General features: G+C 39.4%; 1 protein-coding gene across 1 annotated transcript in view; it reads left to right on the top strand.

Moving 5' to 3' along the window:
* FTSH12 (FTSH protease 12) overlaps window positions 1–19,824 on the top strand; it is a 289,761-nt gene that overhangs the window by 223,787 nt on the left and 46,150 nt on the right. Inside the window, exon 11 of the mRNA XM_089450517.1 lies at window positions 14,732–14,815. Coding sequence (XP_089306643.1) covers window positions 14,732–14,815 — 84 coding nt within the window. The remainder of the gene's footprint in view (window positions 1–14,731; window positions 14,816–19,824) is intronic.

The raw sequence follows: 19,824 nt of genomic DNA, 5'->3' as shown, positions 1-19,824 counted from the left end.
CTTTGTGGCACAATTACATATGGGCTAAGATACACTGCCGGAGATGTGAGACTACTTGGATACATAGATGCTGATTGGGCAGGCAGTGTGGTGGATCGTAAGAGCACTTCTGGGTGTTGTTTCTCCTTGGGATCTGCTTCGATATCTTGGATGAGCAGAAAGCAGAATTCGGTGGCTTTGAGCACCGCCGAGGCAGAGTATATTGTTGCTAGAATGGCCTCCTATGAGGCAGTCTGGTTGCGGAAGCTCTTCAGTGAGCTGTTTGGATTTACACTGGATACCACCGTGATCCTATGTGACAACTAGAGTGGGATTTGTTTGTCAGAGAATCTCGTATTTCATCATCGCTCCAAGCATATTGATATCAGGTACGGGGAGCTATAAGGCTCCAACATATCGGTACAGATGAACAGGTCGCCGACACTCTGACAAAGCCCCTAGGAAAGGTCAAATTTTTGACTTTCCGAGAACGACTTGGTGTCGTCCAGAAACCCTCTGATGAGGGTCCTGTATGATGTATGGAGCCATTGTAGCTCGGGGGGGGGGGTGCGTGGTACTTCTTGGAGCAACATATGACCATAGGGTAAAAGAATCAAAACTTTCCCTGTAACACCCCGTGGTGACTATGTAGCAGGATGATTCGTTCTCTTGTGAGGTCTAGATGATGTGTTCTCCATGACGATTATGTAGCAGGATGATTAGTTCTCCTGTGAGGTCTGGATGATGTGTTCTCCATGAAAATTGTGTAGCAGGATGATTAGTTCTCCTGTGAGGACAAGATTGATTAGTTCTCCTGTCAAGGCATCCTACCCATGCAGTCTGGGACTCATGGAAAGTACCTCTCATCTAATCAATGAGCAGGGAAATGAGGATAGGGACCATAGTAGTACTGATGGACGCATCGCTGTATCTACCGTACTCCCTATGCTAGGATGACCTTCATTGATCTGGGATCAATGATACTGGTCTGGGACCAGTGGTAGGAGTTGTACCCACTATGACGCTGACTTTGGGTCGGTTGAGACTGGTCTGGGACCAGTGGTACACACTCTAAGACTGACTTTGAGTCAGTGGAGGATGATACTGGTCTGGGACCAGTGGTAGGAGTTGTACCCACTATGACGTTGACTTCGGGTCGGTTGAGACTGGTCTGGGACAAGTGGTACACACTCTAAGACTGAATTTGAGTTAGTGGAGGATGATACTGGTCTGGGACCAGTGGTAGGAGTTGTACCCACTATGATGTTGACTTCGGTTCGGTGAGACTAGTCTGGGACCAGTGGTACACACTCTGAGACTGACTTTGAGTCAGTATGATACATCCTTGATCATTTCTTCCTCTTCATAATCCGGACAAAGTAGAGCAGAGCAGAACAGAGCAGATCAGAACAGGGAAAAACAGAATAGAGCAGAGCAGGCAGGATAGAGTAGACCAGAGCAGTGGTCAAGCTGTACAGGGCAGTGCATTTGATGGATGAATAGTAGTGACCGACAGACAGATTGTAGATGGAGTTCTCCCTAGTTGAGAGGGGGTGTTAAAATTGGAAACTAGGGCCAAACTCCATGTGGGTCATCTTATTCATGGTTGATAATATTTTTATTAGATTCCTTTCGTCGAGAGTTGTAGAATTGATCTAAAGATCATCCGATTCCGGTAAGTATTTATGGAGATATGAATTTATTTTGATTATGGAATAATTATCAAGCCGACCTGCAACTCATGTAGGCTCAGAAGCCCAACAGTCGCATCTATTCAATCATCAACAGTTGTTTATAAATATAGGAGGTCTTTTCCTCATTTGGACTCACTCAACTCATCACATCTCTCTCTCTCCTGCGCAGAAAAGAGGCTCTTCTCCTACTGCGCAGAAAGATACTCTTCTCTCACACGTGTGGAAGGAAGGTGCAGAGTTTAGGGCTGCAACTGCAGAACCAAAGTTTGTTCAGCATTGACCGTCAATCTGCCTCCCAGAACTGCGTTGTAGCTAAGTTGCACTGAAACGGATATGGGAATGGATACGGGTACGGGGTTTGAAATGGATATGACAAATTTCTAAAAAATCTGGATACGATACGGTAGGAAACGGTACATAATATATATATATATATTTTTTTTTTTTAAATAAAAATTTCATATTACCATTCATATTTCAGAATCTAGATTATCATCTATGATCTATCATGATTCATCATCATCAATTCAACATATGCCATAAACATTCAACATTGTCATCATCATTAACGATTATTATAACATTCATGATTCAAGTTTCAAGTTTCAACATATCATCAAGTTTTTGTTTCAAATTTCAAATATCAAGTTATCAACATGACAAGTTACACGGACAACATCATTACCAAAATTAATAATGCATATTAATTACTACATAGTACAAAGTACAAAATGAACTATGGCTGGCAGTCTACTATCATTACTCATAATTCATATGGTTGTTCAAAAGTTTAAAAGTTAAAGGTTAAAACACCATCATAAATTACATTTACATATCATCAAATATGACTTCATTCATGCCACTATAATGTTCAACTTCCACATCCTCTCTAGAAGTGGCACTAGGAACATTGCTGCAATGTCGACTTGAAGATCCACCTATTGGTGACTCCGAATCAAACAAATTCATATGAGACATGGCATTCAATGTCATATCCAAGTCAGACAACTCTGGTTCCACGTCCCATAATTTGGTGGGCCCAAATTTGTATTCATCTCTCTTGTGTGACAAAAGGCGAAGGTTTGAATGACAATACACTAGTTCCTCGACCTTCTTAGAACCCAATCTGTTTCGCCTCACTGAATGGATGAAGCCGTATGTACTCCAGTTCCTTTCTGCTGAAGAGGAACTAGCAACCTGTGACAAGATCTTGATGGCCAATTTTTGGATATGTGGAAGTGCCCCACCATAGAAGTTCCACCACTCAATTGGACTTAATCTGCTCTTGTCCCGCATACACTCAATATCACAACCCCAACCCTCTGATCCCACAAAATGAGAAAACTGTGCACAAATCCAAAGCCTAATTTCAAGGTCTACAAAAAGCTTTCTAAAAGCATTTTTAAATCCTTCTGCGACTTTTGGGTCTTTGTTTGGTGCGCTTCTTTCTGGATCACGTAGCAACTCTGCAGCATAATATTTTGGATTCACTGCATAGGCTAAAAGGTGCAATGGGGTGGTCATCTTGTTCCACCTTTTGGTCAATATATCTTTTACTTCTTTGTAAAAGATTTCATCTGGGTCATTCTCCTTGGCATTTATAACCAACCTTATTTTCTCTATCATGGAATCAATGCCCTCATACACCTCTCCCAGATTAGGCATATCTGTGTCAAACATACAGATCAAATCCACAATTGGCTTAGTAAATGCCAAGAGGTACTCCACCCTATCCCACCATTCATCATCAACAACCAACCATTTCATTGCTTGTGCTCTATCAGATTGGGATTGCCTCCATTGATTCCAAAGAGAATTGTGTACCATTGATTGTAATGTGTCTTTCTTGCATGAGCCTTGTTAAGACTATGATGTGAGAAGCAAATCGAGTCTCGACAACCTGCAGGTGTCAAATTGCCAATGTTTCAAATTTCAACAAATTAAAAATCATAATTTGATTGAATAACCTATTTTGATTCATGAATCATGACATTTGAGAATCCAATCTAGATATTTGAATTTAGAGTAAGAAATTAGAATTTATGAAATATTTAATAAACTTTAAACTTTAAAGTATAGGTACCTTGAGGAGCTCCAACTTAGCAAATTCCCTATAGATGCTTTGGGACATGTGGTGGTTTGTGATAAAGGCTTGAATTTCTTTTGCCTCTTCAAAAATAACTCGAATCCACTCAATTTTCTTCCCCAACTTGCTCAACATGAGGTTCAATGAATGTACAACACAAGGGGTCCAAAAGATGTGTTGATATTTGCCTTCAATAATTAGCCTACGAAATTTAAGTCTACAGTAAAAATTTAACACAATAAAAAATAAAAAAAGTGAAGATCGAATTTTATGATTTTTTTATACACCTAAGTCATATCAGACAAAAAGACCTACGACTGTGAAATAAAATGACGTGCTAAAGTTCTAAACTATAATCTAAATGAAATACAACCAAAATCTAATTTTTTAGACTCGCACTTCACGCTGAAACCAAAAACGATTTTCTTAATACGCAGGCAGAGAAGAGACTTCGTTGCCTGGCCCGTGCTATAATAGTTACCTGGCCTGTAAAAACGTGATTTCTTACAATACTTTTGCAGTTTTTTTGGACGGCGGATGGATATCTTTTGCGGGTTTGCAGCTTCCAGCGACCACGATAATTTCTACGTTGATCATACCCATGATGTTTGACGGCAGGAGCTTTTTCAATGGCAGAGGTTTACAATGTGTGAATGCAGGTTGGACGAGGACTTAGCACGCAGGTCTGGTTCGAATCTTTGCAATTTGCTATGACAACTGCAGATTGGATCACGTGGGCAAGGAAATGTAATGGCAGCGTGGAGGAGATGCGTACGCAGGGCAACCAACAAGTGAATGGCAGCGTAAAAGAGAAGAGGCCCACTTAGGTTTGCAGGTGGTGGGCAGAGGACTTGATCCACGCAGGAGAAAAAATAGCTTGCCGCAGGCTGAAGGTAAATACACAGGGGATTTGCAGGCTCAAGAGAAGATTATGCGTGAGAATGCAGACATAATAGAGAACTCGTGAATGTAGACTGCGGATTTGATGGGTGTAGATAACTGTGATGAGAGATGGAAACACGTTGAAGGACAACACAGGCACGGCGTGGCAATGGCTGCGTGAAAGATGGCGATGAAATCCCTACAGATTCCTTTTCAGATAAAATTTGAAAACCCTGAACAATAGACAGAGCTGATAAACCCTCGGATGCTTCAGAAACCCTGCAACCTGAAATGAAAAATTACCCAAAAATAATATGTGCATAAAACAAAATCAAAACCCTAGATCAACATTTACAACTTTTGACTCTTAAACAGCCAGATTCATCAATAATCAGTAGTAATATGATCAAAATTCCAGATTCACTATGAAAAACTTCAGAAAATCTCTCATGCAATTCAGAAAAATAAATTAAATGATAAACCCAGGATCAAAACTAGCGGGCTCTGCAAGAGAATGCTTGCGGGAGTTGGCTGGTTCAGCCGAGAACTTCCCCAAACGCCCACTGATCTTCTTCAATAAGAGATTCCTGCACAGCTCACTTCAACCATCAATAAAGAGAGAAAAAATATTGCTAGATCTCAGATGCAATGGAGATACCTACCATTACTTCAGAAATTCTAATACCATTCAAACCCTAGCAAGTGAACAAGATACCTGTGCTCAACAATACTCTACTATAAGGTGTTACTAATGGCTGAAAATTAAAATAGGCAGAAAATAAAAATAGCTCACAGCACTTCCAGAGAGTAACACCAGAAAGATTTCAACCCGAAAGTCTTTCTTTATTGGCACCAGAAAAAGTTTACAAGAGAGCTTCTTCAGCACAAGACTCACAGATCGAATGATCTCAAATGACCCCTAGCACCCTATTTAAAGGAAAAATTTCCAACAGCTAGTTTGAGTGATCCATGTCAAAATGATCTCGACCGTCGATGAGGATCAAGATATGTCTTAATCTCATTCGTCGAATTTTTTAATGCATTAAAAAATAGAAATTCTGCATTTATTTACTCAAAATATTATTATTTTATTTTATTCTAATTTTATTTTTTATCTTTTTTTTTTATAATTTTTTTTTTTAAATTTCTATTATTATTTTTTAGTTATTATTTTTTTTTAATTTTTTATTCTTTAGTTTATTTTTTTTTTAAATGGATCCTCGAACTTTGCCTTTGGAAAAATCACCTAGGACCTAGGACTTAGGACTTATGAGGGGATTAAAACATTTTCTAACCCTCAAGACACTTCACATCATGACTTTTACAACTTTACATCTCAAGGGGGAAAACCCATTTGACATAGACCCTCATAAATCACCCAGTTCTGCGACACAACTATAATCTAGCAGATTAACACACTAGGATTCTCCTAAGATTCTAATGACAAAATCCATTCCGGCTTTGGGGTTAGGTTGAAGGAAAACTCTGCCGATCATGGATTGGTGAGACGAAAAACCTTCCGGAACGTAGATTATCACTAGAAAGTTAGGTCCACCTAGGCAATTTACATACATGACTCATATCTGCTAAGATTATTTACAATTTACACATGCAGACTGGGTTTACAACATAATATGATGAAGTCGACGATGACTGTCGAATGGCACGGACATGTCGATCAAGCGCTATCCCTTTCTGCGAAGAAAAGGGTGTGTATTGCTATGGGTAGTTGACACATAGTGGTCAACAACGCTCATCGGTCAACATGACTACATAACACCACAAGACTGCGCCAAGGCACTCACGGCGGCCGTTAAACTTCTGGAGGACGTCATTGCAAAGCTCGAAGGCCTTCGCTTGTGGCTGCTTTGAACGATATTGGGAAATTATCAGTGTTGCACTAATCACAAAAAATCGCGATAAAATCGTAAAATTGCGATTTTGTAAAAATCACGATATAATCGCCTGATAAAAACGTTAATTTTTTTTGACTGATTTTTTGAAAAAATCGCGATTTTTTTTATGGAAAAAATCGTGGCTATGTCGAGCAGCACGATTTATATTCTGAAAAACACGAATTTTTTTCTCATTAATGTTATGAAGACAATGGCCAATCCTATGCATCAACAGTACTCAAGAAAAATAGCACTTATATCACATTTACTGGTGCATTTGGGACAGTTCGCTGTCAATGAGAGATCAGAGATTTAGAATATCCGACAGTGATGAAAACACAAGTGATTGCATAGCTATTCCGTAAATATATATGCTGTGTGAAAAGAATCTCTTAGCAGTGAAATGTTTCTTCAAATACTCAAGTGTATGTGTAGGTTCAAACAGGTTATGACCATAAGAATCAAACATTCACAATGTAACAAATGAGCAGTGATAAGAGTGCAAGTGTTGGCAGCAATGTCAAGAGATCACATACTGTATAAACTGTGTTTTAGTGTTCTCCAGCAGTGAACAATTTTAACCTTTTCAGCATGTTTAGATGAGTGCTATTAATCATGTATTGAAAACCATTTATTCAAGACTCAAGAGTTATTATGTGCATAAGAGTAGTTTCCTTTCAAGATCAAAACCATGTTAATGGAAACCCCTTTGTTAAATTGACAGTGCTGTTAATGAAAATCAGGGTTAGAAACACATGAATATCGAACACAAACACCACATTGTCTAACAAGACAAGGCATCGATCTGCTTGAAGATGTATTAAGAATGTCAAGTATATTCGAACACTGTCATAAAATGGTGTATAAAGATGAGAATGTGACCACTATTCAGAAAACTAAACCCTTATTACCAGTGCTGAAATGATACCAGAAATAACTTCATGCATTTAAATCTGTTTTAAACCAAGGATGGGAGATTTATTATGCTATAAATTGTGCCAAACTCATCATAGACAACCTCAGATCTGAAACAATGACCTCAAAAAACCTGGACATCAAGATTTCAAGGGTGAAATTTAGGTGCAAAGAAGCCAGGTCATTTCAGTTACTCTGTCATCGATTTGTCTCTTTTAGGTATATGGAGCAAAGAAACACTTCAACGTTAGCACCAATCCTTGTAACATAAGTTATAACCTTAAGTGAGAGCAGAATTAACACTTAGCCCTACATTTCTAAACATAGACTTTAGGCACCCTACATTTCTAAGCATAGACTTTAAGCAACCAGGAAGATTTGAGTCTCAAACTAATTCCAAGTTTGCTCATGATATGACTCATGAGATACATTATGTTGGACACCTAATCCTCAATGGGTTAGTGTGGAAGTCGAATGGACAAAAGCAGTCCAAGAGACCTTGGGATCTGAAACCCAAGTGTCACATAATGTACTATAAATGTATATCTCATGTTAATATAAAACGTATTGCATGATTTATCTTTCCTATTCTATGTTTCCCATGTGTGTTTAACATGGTATCAGAGCGGGCGATTTCCTGCCCTGCTCCATTGTGAGCCACCTGTTTCTGTGAGCCACCTGTTTCAGCGCTGCCATTCCTCTGTTGTGAGCAGTCCTGGCCCTCTGCCATATTCTTTTCAAGCGCTGCCTTATAACGCCTCTGTCATCAACGCCTCTGTCACCACTGCGCTCTGTCCATAAATGCCCCATTTAAAAGCGCTGATCCATCTGCGATTTACTATTATTGGCTGTCCTGACTGCCAAGCGTTTCATGATAATTACGCTGCTCATTTCCCATATAATACGCTGCTGTTGCCTGAAGCCTGCTCCATGCAGATGTTGTCAGTATACGTTTTATTCTCTGAATAGGCCGCCCTCCAACCATTATGCTCAGTGAATATCGCTGGTTACTTGCAATGGATAGCCAGCCATGGATAGAAATCATGGCCCATTTCCCTGGCGACTTGGGCAACGTGCGAAGCCTGTGCTGCTGATGATTGAGGATTCCATTGATGGTCGCAGTGAACCACACCCAACTTCCATTCCCAGCTTTGCTGCAACTGAGAGAGCATCCACAGAAGGCATATGGAGTCCTGACCACCTGAAACGGCCACCAGGATTCTCTCCCCCGCCTGCAATAGGTGTCTGTCTGATAAATTTCGGGCCAGTCGCTTCACCAAGATTTGAGCGAGGTCGTGGTCTCGTATGTTTGTATTTGCTCGAGAATTTGATTTGAGTTCCCGAGAAAACCCTGCAAGTGCTGAAATTTTGTGAATAGGATGAGGTTTGGGGTATGACAAGAGGATTTTGGGTGTAAACAGAAGCGGTGATGGCCTTTCGAGTTTGATTTTGAAGAATTGATTGTTGAAGGTTCTGATAGTGTCGTTGCTGGTTGTGAAAGCAGACTTGTGAAGTCAAATCCCAAGCTCTCTTGGTGAAATTCTAGCTCCGCATCAATGCTTCTTTCACTCTGAAGCGCACGCCATTGTAATTTTTTCAATTTTACAATAGAAAACAACCGTTCGAAGGGACCAAACTAATTTGACATTTGAAATATCGCACCGAAGAATCTTTGTCAAATTCAATCTCCATTTGCCTGAAGCTGGAAGCACAGGTAGTAGGCAGCCTCTCCAACTTCAAGTAGTGCGCGGGGATCATCCACAAGACCTTTCGCGAACTCATTATCCCACATTTTGACAATATCGGGTGATGGGGCACTGGAGGCATCAATAACATGGTATCTGCAATATTGAATCACCAGGCGCAGGATCTTGGCAGAGATTGTAGGCAACTGAAGGATATTTTTGGTACCGAAGTCCTCCATCTCCATCTTTATGAAGCCTGAAGCCGATGCCACCTCTGTCTCCACCTCAAATATTTCGCCATCGCAGCTCTGCAATCTCACTGTGTCAGTATTAGTCTTGTTGCTGCTGCTGCTTTCCGCGGCCGTGGGCATCTCTGGTTCACTCATGGCTAAGTGAGAGAGATACACCGAACTGAAAGAGATTCGATGACCATCGGATCTTTGATTGGCATCTTGCTTATTTTGTCTCATGCTCTCAAGCAGATTTACTTGTCATCTGTGGGAATAATCTTGTAGATACTTTGTAGTTATTGTTTCAAGAGAAATGACTAGAGATCAACATGAGCACCTTTGTTTTTTGAAACGATGAAGAGGAAGCGTTCTGTTATTGTTTATGCACTCATTATTTGTTGAACTATATTGTAGATACACTTGTTTAAAAATAAGTCACTGCAGGGATGGCCTTGCATATGGCTTGTTGGATTGTATTGTAGTCACAACCACTCTGGTGGATAGTGGATGTGAGACCACTGCAACAGCAATTGAATCGACATTACCATTGCATTGTCTTCCAATCTAAGAGTGATTAAAACGTCAGAGAAGAAAGGCAAAGACCCCATTGGATTACACACTGGAGTCGAGCATTTGCTAGGATTCATAATTGCTGGGAGAGAAACCAAGTGTCAAAGACATCCAGCTTGCGCTGTAGCTTGATTTGCGCATCAGTAAGTTCAGGGTTTTTCATCAAGATTGATGATCCGGGATAAACTTCAACAAGCCCCAGAAGCCGAGAGCACTCTTGCACAAGGAGCAGAGTATGTTACTTTTTACAGGCTACTGAATTCATTTCTTGCAGCCAGAATAAAAATGCAGTAAGGTTTGGGTTCGTGTTTTTGCTTGCTCGGCCTTCTTCAAAGCTTCTATTATTGTGTATTTGAAAATTGGATTTGAAGGATATTTTCAGTTCAATAGAGTCAGGGGTTCAAATCTTTATTTGCTGCAAGGTGCTGGTGTAAAATTCAAATGTGAATTCTCTCATTGAAATATTGTCCAGACTTTTATACTTAGAGATGACATTGAGATTAATTTGTATAAGGTATTTTCTGTGGTTGTTTGGGAAAGGTTCCAGTTAAAAGAGGTCGTGTTTCCACCTGTGTAAATTGTTGGTTGAGAATCTTTCTAGTTGAGTCTAATCAATAGTGCAGAAAGGGGCTAACTCCCTTTAGTCTCTTTGTTGTACGAATCACCCCGATTATTGCTCTTAATATGTGCACTGTATGTGCTGGACATTAAGTCTCTATTGCAGAGAAAGAAATCAGTTTTGTATATCGCTCATTGATTTATTTGTGTGCTGACCTGGAGCTGTATTGAATGCAACGAAAACTGTGATTTAAGCTGCCTGAATACGTTATGATGCTGCCTGAAATACGTTGAAGCTGTTGTTTTAAATAAGTTCGTATGAGGCCTGAATGGTATACAATCCAATGTTCAAAGAATGCCCATGACATGGTGTTATAATTATTGAAGTTTTGATAACCATCATTTCTGAAGGAGTACTTGAAGGTTCCAAGCAAGTTTGCAGTTGCTGTTGCCCCAGTTGTTGTATTTAAAACTCATTATAGTGCATTGATTCCTTGATTCCACTGCTGCATAAAGATTTTGGTGAGCTGATTGTAAACTTTTATATTGCACACTGATCATTTGCTGACATTTATAAAGGATATTGCTGTGTACTGTGAGTAGATATTACTTTTCTACATTGAGTAGTAGTTGTGATCAGTTTTTTAAGGTGTAAATCAGACATTGAAGAAAAAATGGCCAGAACCAGTGAAGTATTACAGTTCCTTAAAACTCTGATATTATCTACTGTTGATGACACATTACAAATCAGCAAAGGATCTCTCTCAGAAATTCAGACATGTCTACAAAATGCACAGGAAAAGATCGATTTTTTGCAGCTTGAATCATAGCTACAGCAAGAAGAGCTACATCAAAATAGACACCATTCTGAACCTGTTTTTGTTCAGAACATCGAGACAACCACCCATCAGCAGCATGTTAATAATGTTACAGTTCATTCAAATAAAGCAGCAGTTGTATATGCAGATGCAGAAACTCAGTCTGCACTTCCCAAGCCCATCATCAGACCTTGGGAACAACTTGTGCACAACAAGCACAAAACTGGTCTTGGATATGACAAGGACTTGTCCTTTCATATTCCAGACTATGCCAAGCCCATTCAGTTTCAGAGTGCTGGATTCATTCATGACAGTTCACTTGTTCCTCATGACAATTCACCTCCAGCTGTTCCAGACTCTGCCCCTCTTCCACAGCAACAACAACAACAAAAACAACAGATCGTGAAATGCCAACACTGTGACCGAGTTGGCCATTTGAAAGATCACTGTTTTGATCTTCATCCATGTAAGCATTGTCATAAAACCAGTCATTCTTCACACAGATGCTTCAGAAATAAACGTCCCGCAAGAACAAAGATTCATCTTGGATGGATCGCTTCTTGGCAATGGGCATCAACAGCCAAGAAGATATTCCAAACACATGTTAGAACTTGTTCCAGAGTATTGAACAGTCTTGCAGTTGAGTTTTCTCCATCTTCTCACCTTGTATCTGACAGGGGGGGAAATGATGGTCATCTACAAGCTTCAAAGTCACATCAAGCGAGCCTGAGCCACAACTTGCCACACTAGTTTCAGAGTTGTAGCCAGAGACAAAGATGCCCCTGAGCATGCCTTCAGTTGGCAATCTGGGACACTTCCTCTAGCAGAAGACTTCAGCTTCTTGCCAGCTTTGGAAGAGTTCCAGGAACACAATTGAGAACACTTCCTCTAGCAGAAGACACCAGCTTCTTGCCAGTTTTGGAAGAGTTCCAAGAATTGCATTAAGCATTCCAGAGTTGTTGGTTATCCTTAAACCATCACAGGTTGAGACTTCCCTTTTCAGGTTGAAGTTTTACCTTTTATGCGGGGTGAGACCTCCCTTTTATGGTTGAAGGTTTCCCTCTTTAAAACAATAGGATCACTTCCTCTAGCAGAAAACTTCAGTTTCTTGCCAGTTCTGGAAGAGTTCCGGGAACTGCACTAAGCGTTCCAGTGTTGGTGGTCATCCTTAAACCACTGCCCTTTATACCAACATTTCATAGAGCACATTCAGCCTAGTGCTGCCATGCATTTTTTGCACATTTTGTATTACATCTCTCTTCTTGGACTCATACATAACCCTTCGGATTAAGGGGGGGAATGTTGGACACCTAATCCTCAATGGGTTAGTGTGGAAGTCGAATGGACAAAAGCAGTCCAAGAGACCTTGGGATCTGAAACCCAAGAGTCACATAATGTACTATAAATGTATATCTCATGTTAATAAAAAACGTATTGCATGATTTATCTTTCCTATTCTATGTTTCCCATGTGTGTTTAACACATTATTATATTTTTTGTTGATATTTTGAGGCTGAGTTGGGACTCAGGAGTCAGGACTTACTATTCAAGACATGATTCACTATTATGTGTGATGTAGCACTAGAAATGATATTAAACATCTTATATATTAGTTCTTTTATCATATTTATGTGTCAATGTATTTATTTTATGTTGTAGATGGTTTAGATATTAAAAAAATTGAAAAAAAATGAATATTTTTGTATGTTACGATTTTTTCCCGATTATTACCGTTTTTTTCCCAATTTTTACGATTTTTTCTGATTTTTTCCCCACGCCGAAATTATCCTGATAACGATTAGTGCAACGTTGGAAATTATATGCTAGTCTTGGCTTCTCATTAAACACAGAGCCCAAGAACGGCAACCCAACTATTCTTCTAATCTCAGAGAAGAGGAAAACGGCAAGAGATTGTCTGAAAACTCCAAAGAAAGTGCGGCCAGCAAATTGTCTACCTCCTCAGACGAAGACTGGGAGGCTATAGCGGATCAAACTCCAGAACCAGCAAGTCATTCACAAATGGCTGTAGAAGTATCAAAACTCTATGTAAACAATCAGTCTCGAACTTCTAAGCAACAGGGAAGGGGAGTGTTCACTTATGGACAAAATGCTCTTTACAATGACCAAACAATTGAATGTACTTTGTACTTTGATGAGTTCAATCAACGCATATAATTGCACAAAGAGAGCTTGGGTTGTGGCTTCACAAGTAAGGAGACACTAGCGCACGACAAATCAAAAAACAGTGCGCACAGAGATTTGAGATTCAAGAGGAATCTGAAATGAAATTTGAGTGGGAGCAAAGAACTGTATGCATTCAACGGACAAAGAACAAAGTACAAAGTAGGGAATCAAGACAGATTTTCTGTCAAGGTAGAGAGGTAGAGGACAGAGAATAATGTCCGACAATGGCAAGAGTTACAACAAAAACAACTAATTTTGGAAGATGGCTTTGATACCATGTCAGGCCAGGAGGTAACTCCACGAATTGAATTGTAGTTTGCATTAAGATGGAACATGAATATATAGATGGAGAGGGAGACTATTGGGCTTCATCTCCCAATGTCTCTTCATCTTCCAATTCTCTTTATTTGCCTATTTACAATATTTACATGGATTTACCTAATCCCAAAGATTAGGTGTCAACACCCAAAAACCATAGCTCATTTCAAAATAAAAGTATTTAATTTTATAACATTTTAAAAATCAAATCTAAAAGCAAAAATATATAGGGAGATGTTGTAGTGGTGTAAATGTTTGTAAACATTTACATGTGAGCTCAATTAAAAAAAATAACAGGTTAAAAGTAATTGCCTAGGGAGGAACTCTCCTCTCTCCAGCTCAGTATGTAGAGATGTTGTAATTTCCTGTAAACAACATTTTGGCCTAGTCAAATTACATAAAACTAAAAGAAAAAACAAAATAAAATTAATAATTAATAATTATAATAATAAAACCAGCCTCGATCCATCTTAACTCCAGATATATCAAGCCCCTAGATGAATCAAATCCCTTGAGATGAAAACCTCTTTTAAAGTAAAAGGACATTTGATCCCTCTTGGCGGTTGGTAGATCCAGAGTTAAGATGGATCTAGGCTGGTGTAACTATTAGCTACAAACAAACCTACTCCCTTGTGGATATTGAAATAGAAAATTTATCTTCAATGGGTAATTGTGTGGGCTAAATGTCGAGTTTTAGGACTTATCTTGGATTACTATCCTCTTTGCATCTATTTCCAATGGAACAGTTTGTACTCTAGCGTTTAGTAAGCTTTATGCTTTTATAGAAATAAGGTAACAAAGCTATTTACTAATCATGATCTTGACTTGAAAATCACAATTAATTTATATTTCAACTCTATACTTGTGTAGAATTGTGGATTGAAATGATTAGCTTACTGTTTTCTTCTCCTTGACAGGAGGTAGAAGAAATGGTGAAATCAATGAACCCTATAATGATGCCGGACCTCATGCAGACACCAGATCTCAACATTGGCAAAATGGTTTGTTTCTTTATTCATGCACTTCTTTTTTGGCTCTATCCAATGTCCTTGTGTGATTTATAAAGGCCAACGTAAAAAGGAGTTTCTATTAAATTGATGATTAGGCTTGTTAGAGTGACATATTTTGCAGCTATTTTTTATTGGAAAAGTTTTATGCTAGTTTCTATTAACAATTAACCTGATATTTTGGAGTGAGTTTTTTTCTGTTAAAATAATCATGTTAGATATTGTCTGGCAGTAATTATTTTGTGATTAACATAATAATCCACACATTTTAAAACTAACCTAGCATACAACCAATGTCCATGAGTACACAATAAGTACCCTAAAAATAACAAAAAAATGATATATTTCTCTCCATTTGCTTGTGTCACATTGATGTGGTCCCTAACACCCACCAAGTGTGGACATATGTTGACCACATAGGGTGTATGAAGGTGTTAGACATCATACTGTACGAGGTTTCACTTCGTGATTTTCATCATATCGATGGATATTTGCAGCCGGAATCTTGGACATTGGACTACTTGTGGGGAATATATCTTTGTTAGAGCCCCTTCTCTTCATGGTATTGGATCATTGGATGAAAGTCTTCGGTTGAAGGAGCTTCACTTTTCCTTCATTGGATGATTGTGCTTGCTGGTTTGATGGTCTTGTCACATGTGCTTTGCTTTGTTGATCACCCCTCGATTGTGTATTTGATGGTTATGGACCATACTATCCCGTTATGATGTGGTTTGTGGTATATATTCTTATCTTGGATGTGCTGCATCTTGTTCTTGTAGGATGGTTGTAGCCCCCTAATGGATTAGATAAAGATGGTTTGAGGAGGTAGATGTTTCATGTTGTTGGATATTCCTTGTGACTAAGTGTGTTGATGTTGTATTGTTGATTTTTCAGTATGAGGGTGTTATACATGATTCTCTTGAGTTGATGTGTGGTGGGGGCATACCTAATGCTAAATGGAGTTAACATTTTTCTCGTGTTCCCTTCTCTTATGATGCTGATGTGGTTAGATGGATGTGTTGTGTAGTGCACTTTACCTTAGTGGGATTTCCCTAGGTGTTATAACTTGACATTGTAACATTTGCTAAAACGTCACCTAGATGCAATATGTTTGATGACAATAGTTCCGTTGTGGATGTACTTTTTCTTTAAGTGTGTTGATGTTGTATTGTTGATTTGTTAGTATGAGGGTGCTATACATGATTCTCTTGAGTTGATGTGTGGTGGGGGCATACCTGATGCTAAATGGAGTTAACACTTTTCTCATGTTCCCTTCTCTTACGATGCTGATGTGGTTAGATGGATGTGTTGTGTAGTGCAGTTTACCTTAGTGGGATTTCCCTAGGTGTTATAACTTGACATTGTAACATTTGCTAAAACGTCGCCTAGATGCAATGTGTTTGATGACAATAGTTCCCTTGTAGATGTACTTTTTCTTATGTTTGAATTGAGTGGGGAAGTACTACATTCATATTTTATGATCAAACCTTTTCTAAGATTTGACAAGATATTTATTGTTGATTTTTAAGGTTTCTTTCAAACTGAGTTGTTTTTTATATTTTCACATTCTTATTAACATTTCATCATCCAATAATTACACAAAAAGACATCGACCATATAACATATCAGTACATCTAGATCATAAAGAGACAGTCCACACAAAAAGCACAGAGATTTATCTGAGGAAAACTCTTAAAGGGAAAAATCCAGCAACCTTTTTCAATAGAGAATTCTTTAATTCAACAGAGACACATCTAAGTCTAACTAGGTCAAACCTCCTCTAAGGCTCACCCTCCCAGTCAAGTCAATCTGGTCCAAAACATACTCTGATCTTTGCCTCTGAAATGCTACTCTACTAGCCTCAGATCTCTCATCTTTGCTGTCTCAGATTCTTCCTCATACCACAGACTTCATTGCCGTAGAGTGCTTGATCTCTGCCTTAGACATATGTGCTACCTGCTCCAGATGTGCGAGCTCTATACCTCAGAAATGCAAGCCCCTTTTGATGATGCAAATGCCTCAGACTTCCATGCCTCAAGTGATGCTCATACACTGCCTCAGAGCAGGCCGAAACACAGAGTATAGAAGGTTGAATTGCTTGTCACAGACCTTGAGAACTTGCCTCAGATTATGCGAGCTACCTCAGACCATGCGAAATTTCCACAGAAGATGCGAGCTAGTTACTTCACATATGGGAGAGTGAATAGGCCCTTTATATAGTTTTTCCCTTGGCCGAATAGATGTGTCCCTTGGATGAAGCCAACATGAACAATTGGAGGGCCAACTTGACTAGGAGGAGGCCGACCTTAATTTTGGAGCCAAAAACCTTAATTCAAAAATTCAAATTTCTTCCTTTGAAAATCACAATGGGACTTTGACTGAAAATAATTTTTCTTTTGACTTTTAGCATTAAAATATGCTTTATAAATTCATAATTGATTCAAACACACATTATGAAAACCGACCATAGTTACAAAAATCAACATTTATCATGCTAGAGTCCTTTGGTGGTGCACCCTAGGTTCAAATATAGTAGAGCTCCTATTTTATCAATGTTGTTACTGCAGTGGTCTTTGCTGGCGATCTAACTTGCTTCCATGGTACAACACTTGTTGCAGTGCAACCCCCCTCATTGGCAAACATGTTCATGTTGATTTAATTAGTTGGTGACCATTGGGAGGTTGGACTATGGTTTTATTTGAGCATCAACCTTTGTGTGCACATATTGAGGTCTATTTAGCCATTTAATGGATAAATTAATCCATTTGATTTATTTGGAGGTTAATAGCTTGAGTGCCCTACTTTACTTTGTAATTGTTCACACTTGAGGGGTTATTTGGAGGTTTTTCGAAAATTTATTAGGGAGTGCTCTTCTCTTGGGCATAGTTTCCAAGGCATTCATGATTATTTTATTGTTGGAAAGGTTGGCACATTCTCCAAGGGTGCATTTTGTCTTATGCACATGGTTTGGTGGGATATATTGATGGTATTGAGAAAATAGTAACAGAGAAATGGCACTCACAACTCTCGGAGGATTACCATCTGAATGGTATGTGTTCAGGACTACTCTTCTGAACTATAATGTAATTCCTGGTTTCGAGGAATTAATGGCTAGATGCATTCAAGAAGAAACAAGGGAAGAAGTGTAAGAAATGCCCATGCCTAAAGGTCCTCCTGCTGCCTTTTCTTTTCATGCAAAGAAAAGAAATAATACCAGGACTAAATCAAAAGGAAGGGCTAGACCTAAGGCTAGAAGAAAATGACGATGTGACATTTGCGATAAAGCAAGTCACTATGCAAGGGAGTGCCCTGATAGAAAGGACTCACTCTAGGACGATGATCAAAATCCCTCTGATGGCAATCAAAGGAATGACAAATTCAACAGCAAAGGTAAGAGGAGAGCTGGGAATCAAGGAAGAGGACAAGCATTCAAGAAGGCCAGAAATTCCAGGATGTATTAAATGCACCTGACCTCAAAAAGAACCTAGTGTCCATCTCGGGAATGGAAGACAAAGGCTACAAGGTAACCTTCAGCGATGGCAAGGTATGTATATGGAAAAATAATGTTAAAGATGCCTTTACTCTTGGGTTTAGTGTTGATTCATTATATCAGGTCGATGGAAGTCTGCTAGGTTTCATGTCTTATCACACATCTCTTCAGTCCGAACTTTGGCATCGGAGGTTTGCCCACCTTCATTATAAAGCTATACTTGGTGTAAGACAAATGGTGATAGGGATGCCCGAATTCTGAATAGAGAATGAAGGTGTATGTCCAGGATGTGCTGAAAGAAAGCTCAAAAGGGGACCATTCCCCTCAAGCCAAAGAAAGACCTCTGATATATTACAATTGGTTCACTCAGGCATACCTGAGGTTGGCATTAAGAGGGAGACTACTACACCACATACTCCTGAGCATAATGGTGTGGTGGGAAGGAAGAACCGCACGATGATGGAAGCTGTCTGGGCCATGCTACATGATCAAAGACTTCTGATGTTTCTATGGGCTGAAACTACAATCACCGTCGTATATGTACAAAATTGATGCCCTCATCAAGCATTGGGTTCCAGGACTCCTGAAGAAAAATTCACCGGTAAGAAACCTGATGTTTCTCATTTTAAAATTTTTGGAAGCCCTGTATACTTTCATGTGCCGAAAGAGAAAAGAAATAAATTGGGAGCATCTGGAAAGAAGGGAATTTTCGTGGGCTATGGTGAAAATACTAAAGGCTATAGAATCTATGTAGCCGGTCAAAGGGAAGTCATAATTAGTCATGATGTCACCTTTGACAAAGATATGGCTCTCAGCAAGGTGATCAATCTTCCGACTTTGAGGAGCTCTCAAGAAGCCGACACCAGGGAACCAAAAGAAAAGGATGATGAATCAATGCCTGATGTAGAAGAACCCATGGATCCGATTGATCCTCCTCCATATGAGCCTTCCTCTTCTAGGAAGAGGCCTTCATGGCTTAAGGGGTTACTTGATGATGCTGAAGGACATGCTGCACCCCGAGGAACCTTTCATGAAAGTAAGAAACCTAATAGGTATCAAGGATACCTGACCATCATGAGCACGATCATACAAAATGAGCCTTCGTCATTCTCAGATGCCGTCAAGCATCAAGTATGGAAGGATGCTATGACCGAAGAATATGAGTCTATCATAAAGAATGATGTTTGGGAAGTAGTTCCCAGACCCCAGGACAAGACTTTTGTTACTTCCAAATGGCTTTACAAGATAAAGCATGCAGTAGATGGAAGCACGGAAAAGTATAAGGCTCGTTTTGTTGCTCGAGGTTTCTCCCAAAAGGAAGGTATAGACTATGATGAGATATTTGCACCTGTTGCCAGATATACGACCATTCGCTCGATCATAGCCCTTGCCGCTTCACAAGGATGGAACCTACATCAGATGGATGTCAAGACTGCGTTCTTGCATGGCTCGATCAAAGAAGAGGTCTACGTGGAGCAACCCGAAGGATTTGAGATTTATGATCGAAAATCTC

The sequence above is a fragment of the Pinus tabuliformis genome, chromosome X, assembly GCF_031772625.1.
Source record: "Pinus tabuliformis cultivar Carrire ecotype Pingquan chromosome X, CPIR1, whole genome shotgun sequence".
NCBI classification, from domain to species: Eukaryota; Viridiplantae; Streptophyta; class Pinopsida; order Pinales; family Pinaceae; genus Pinus; species Pinus tabuliformis.
The sequence above is the reverse complement of the archived record's forward strand: the minus strand, read 5'-3'. Positions and strand labels throughout refer to the sequence as shown.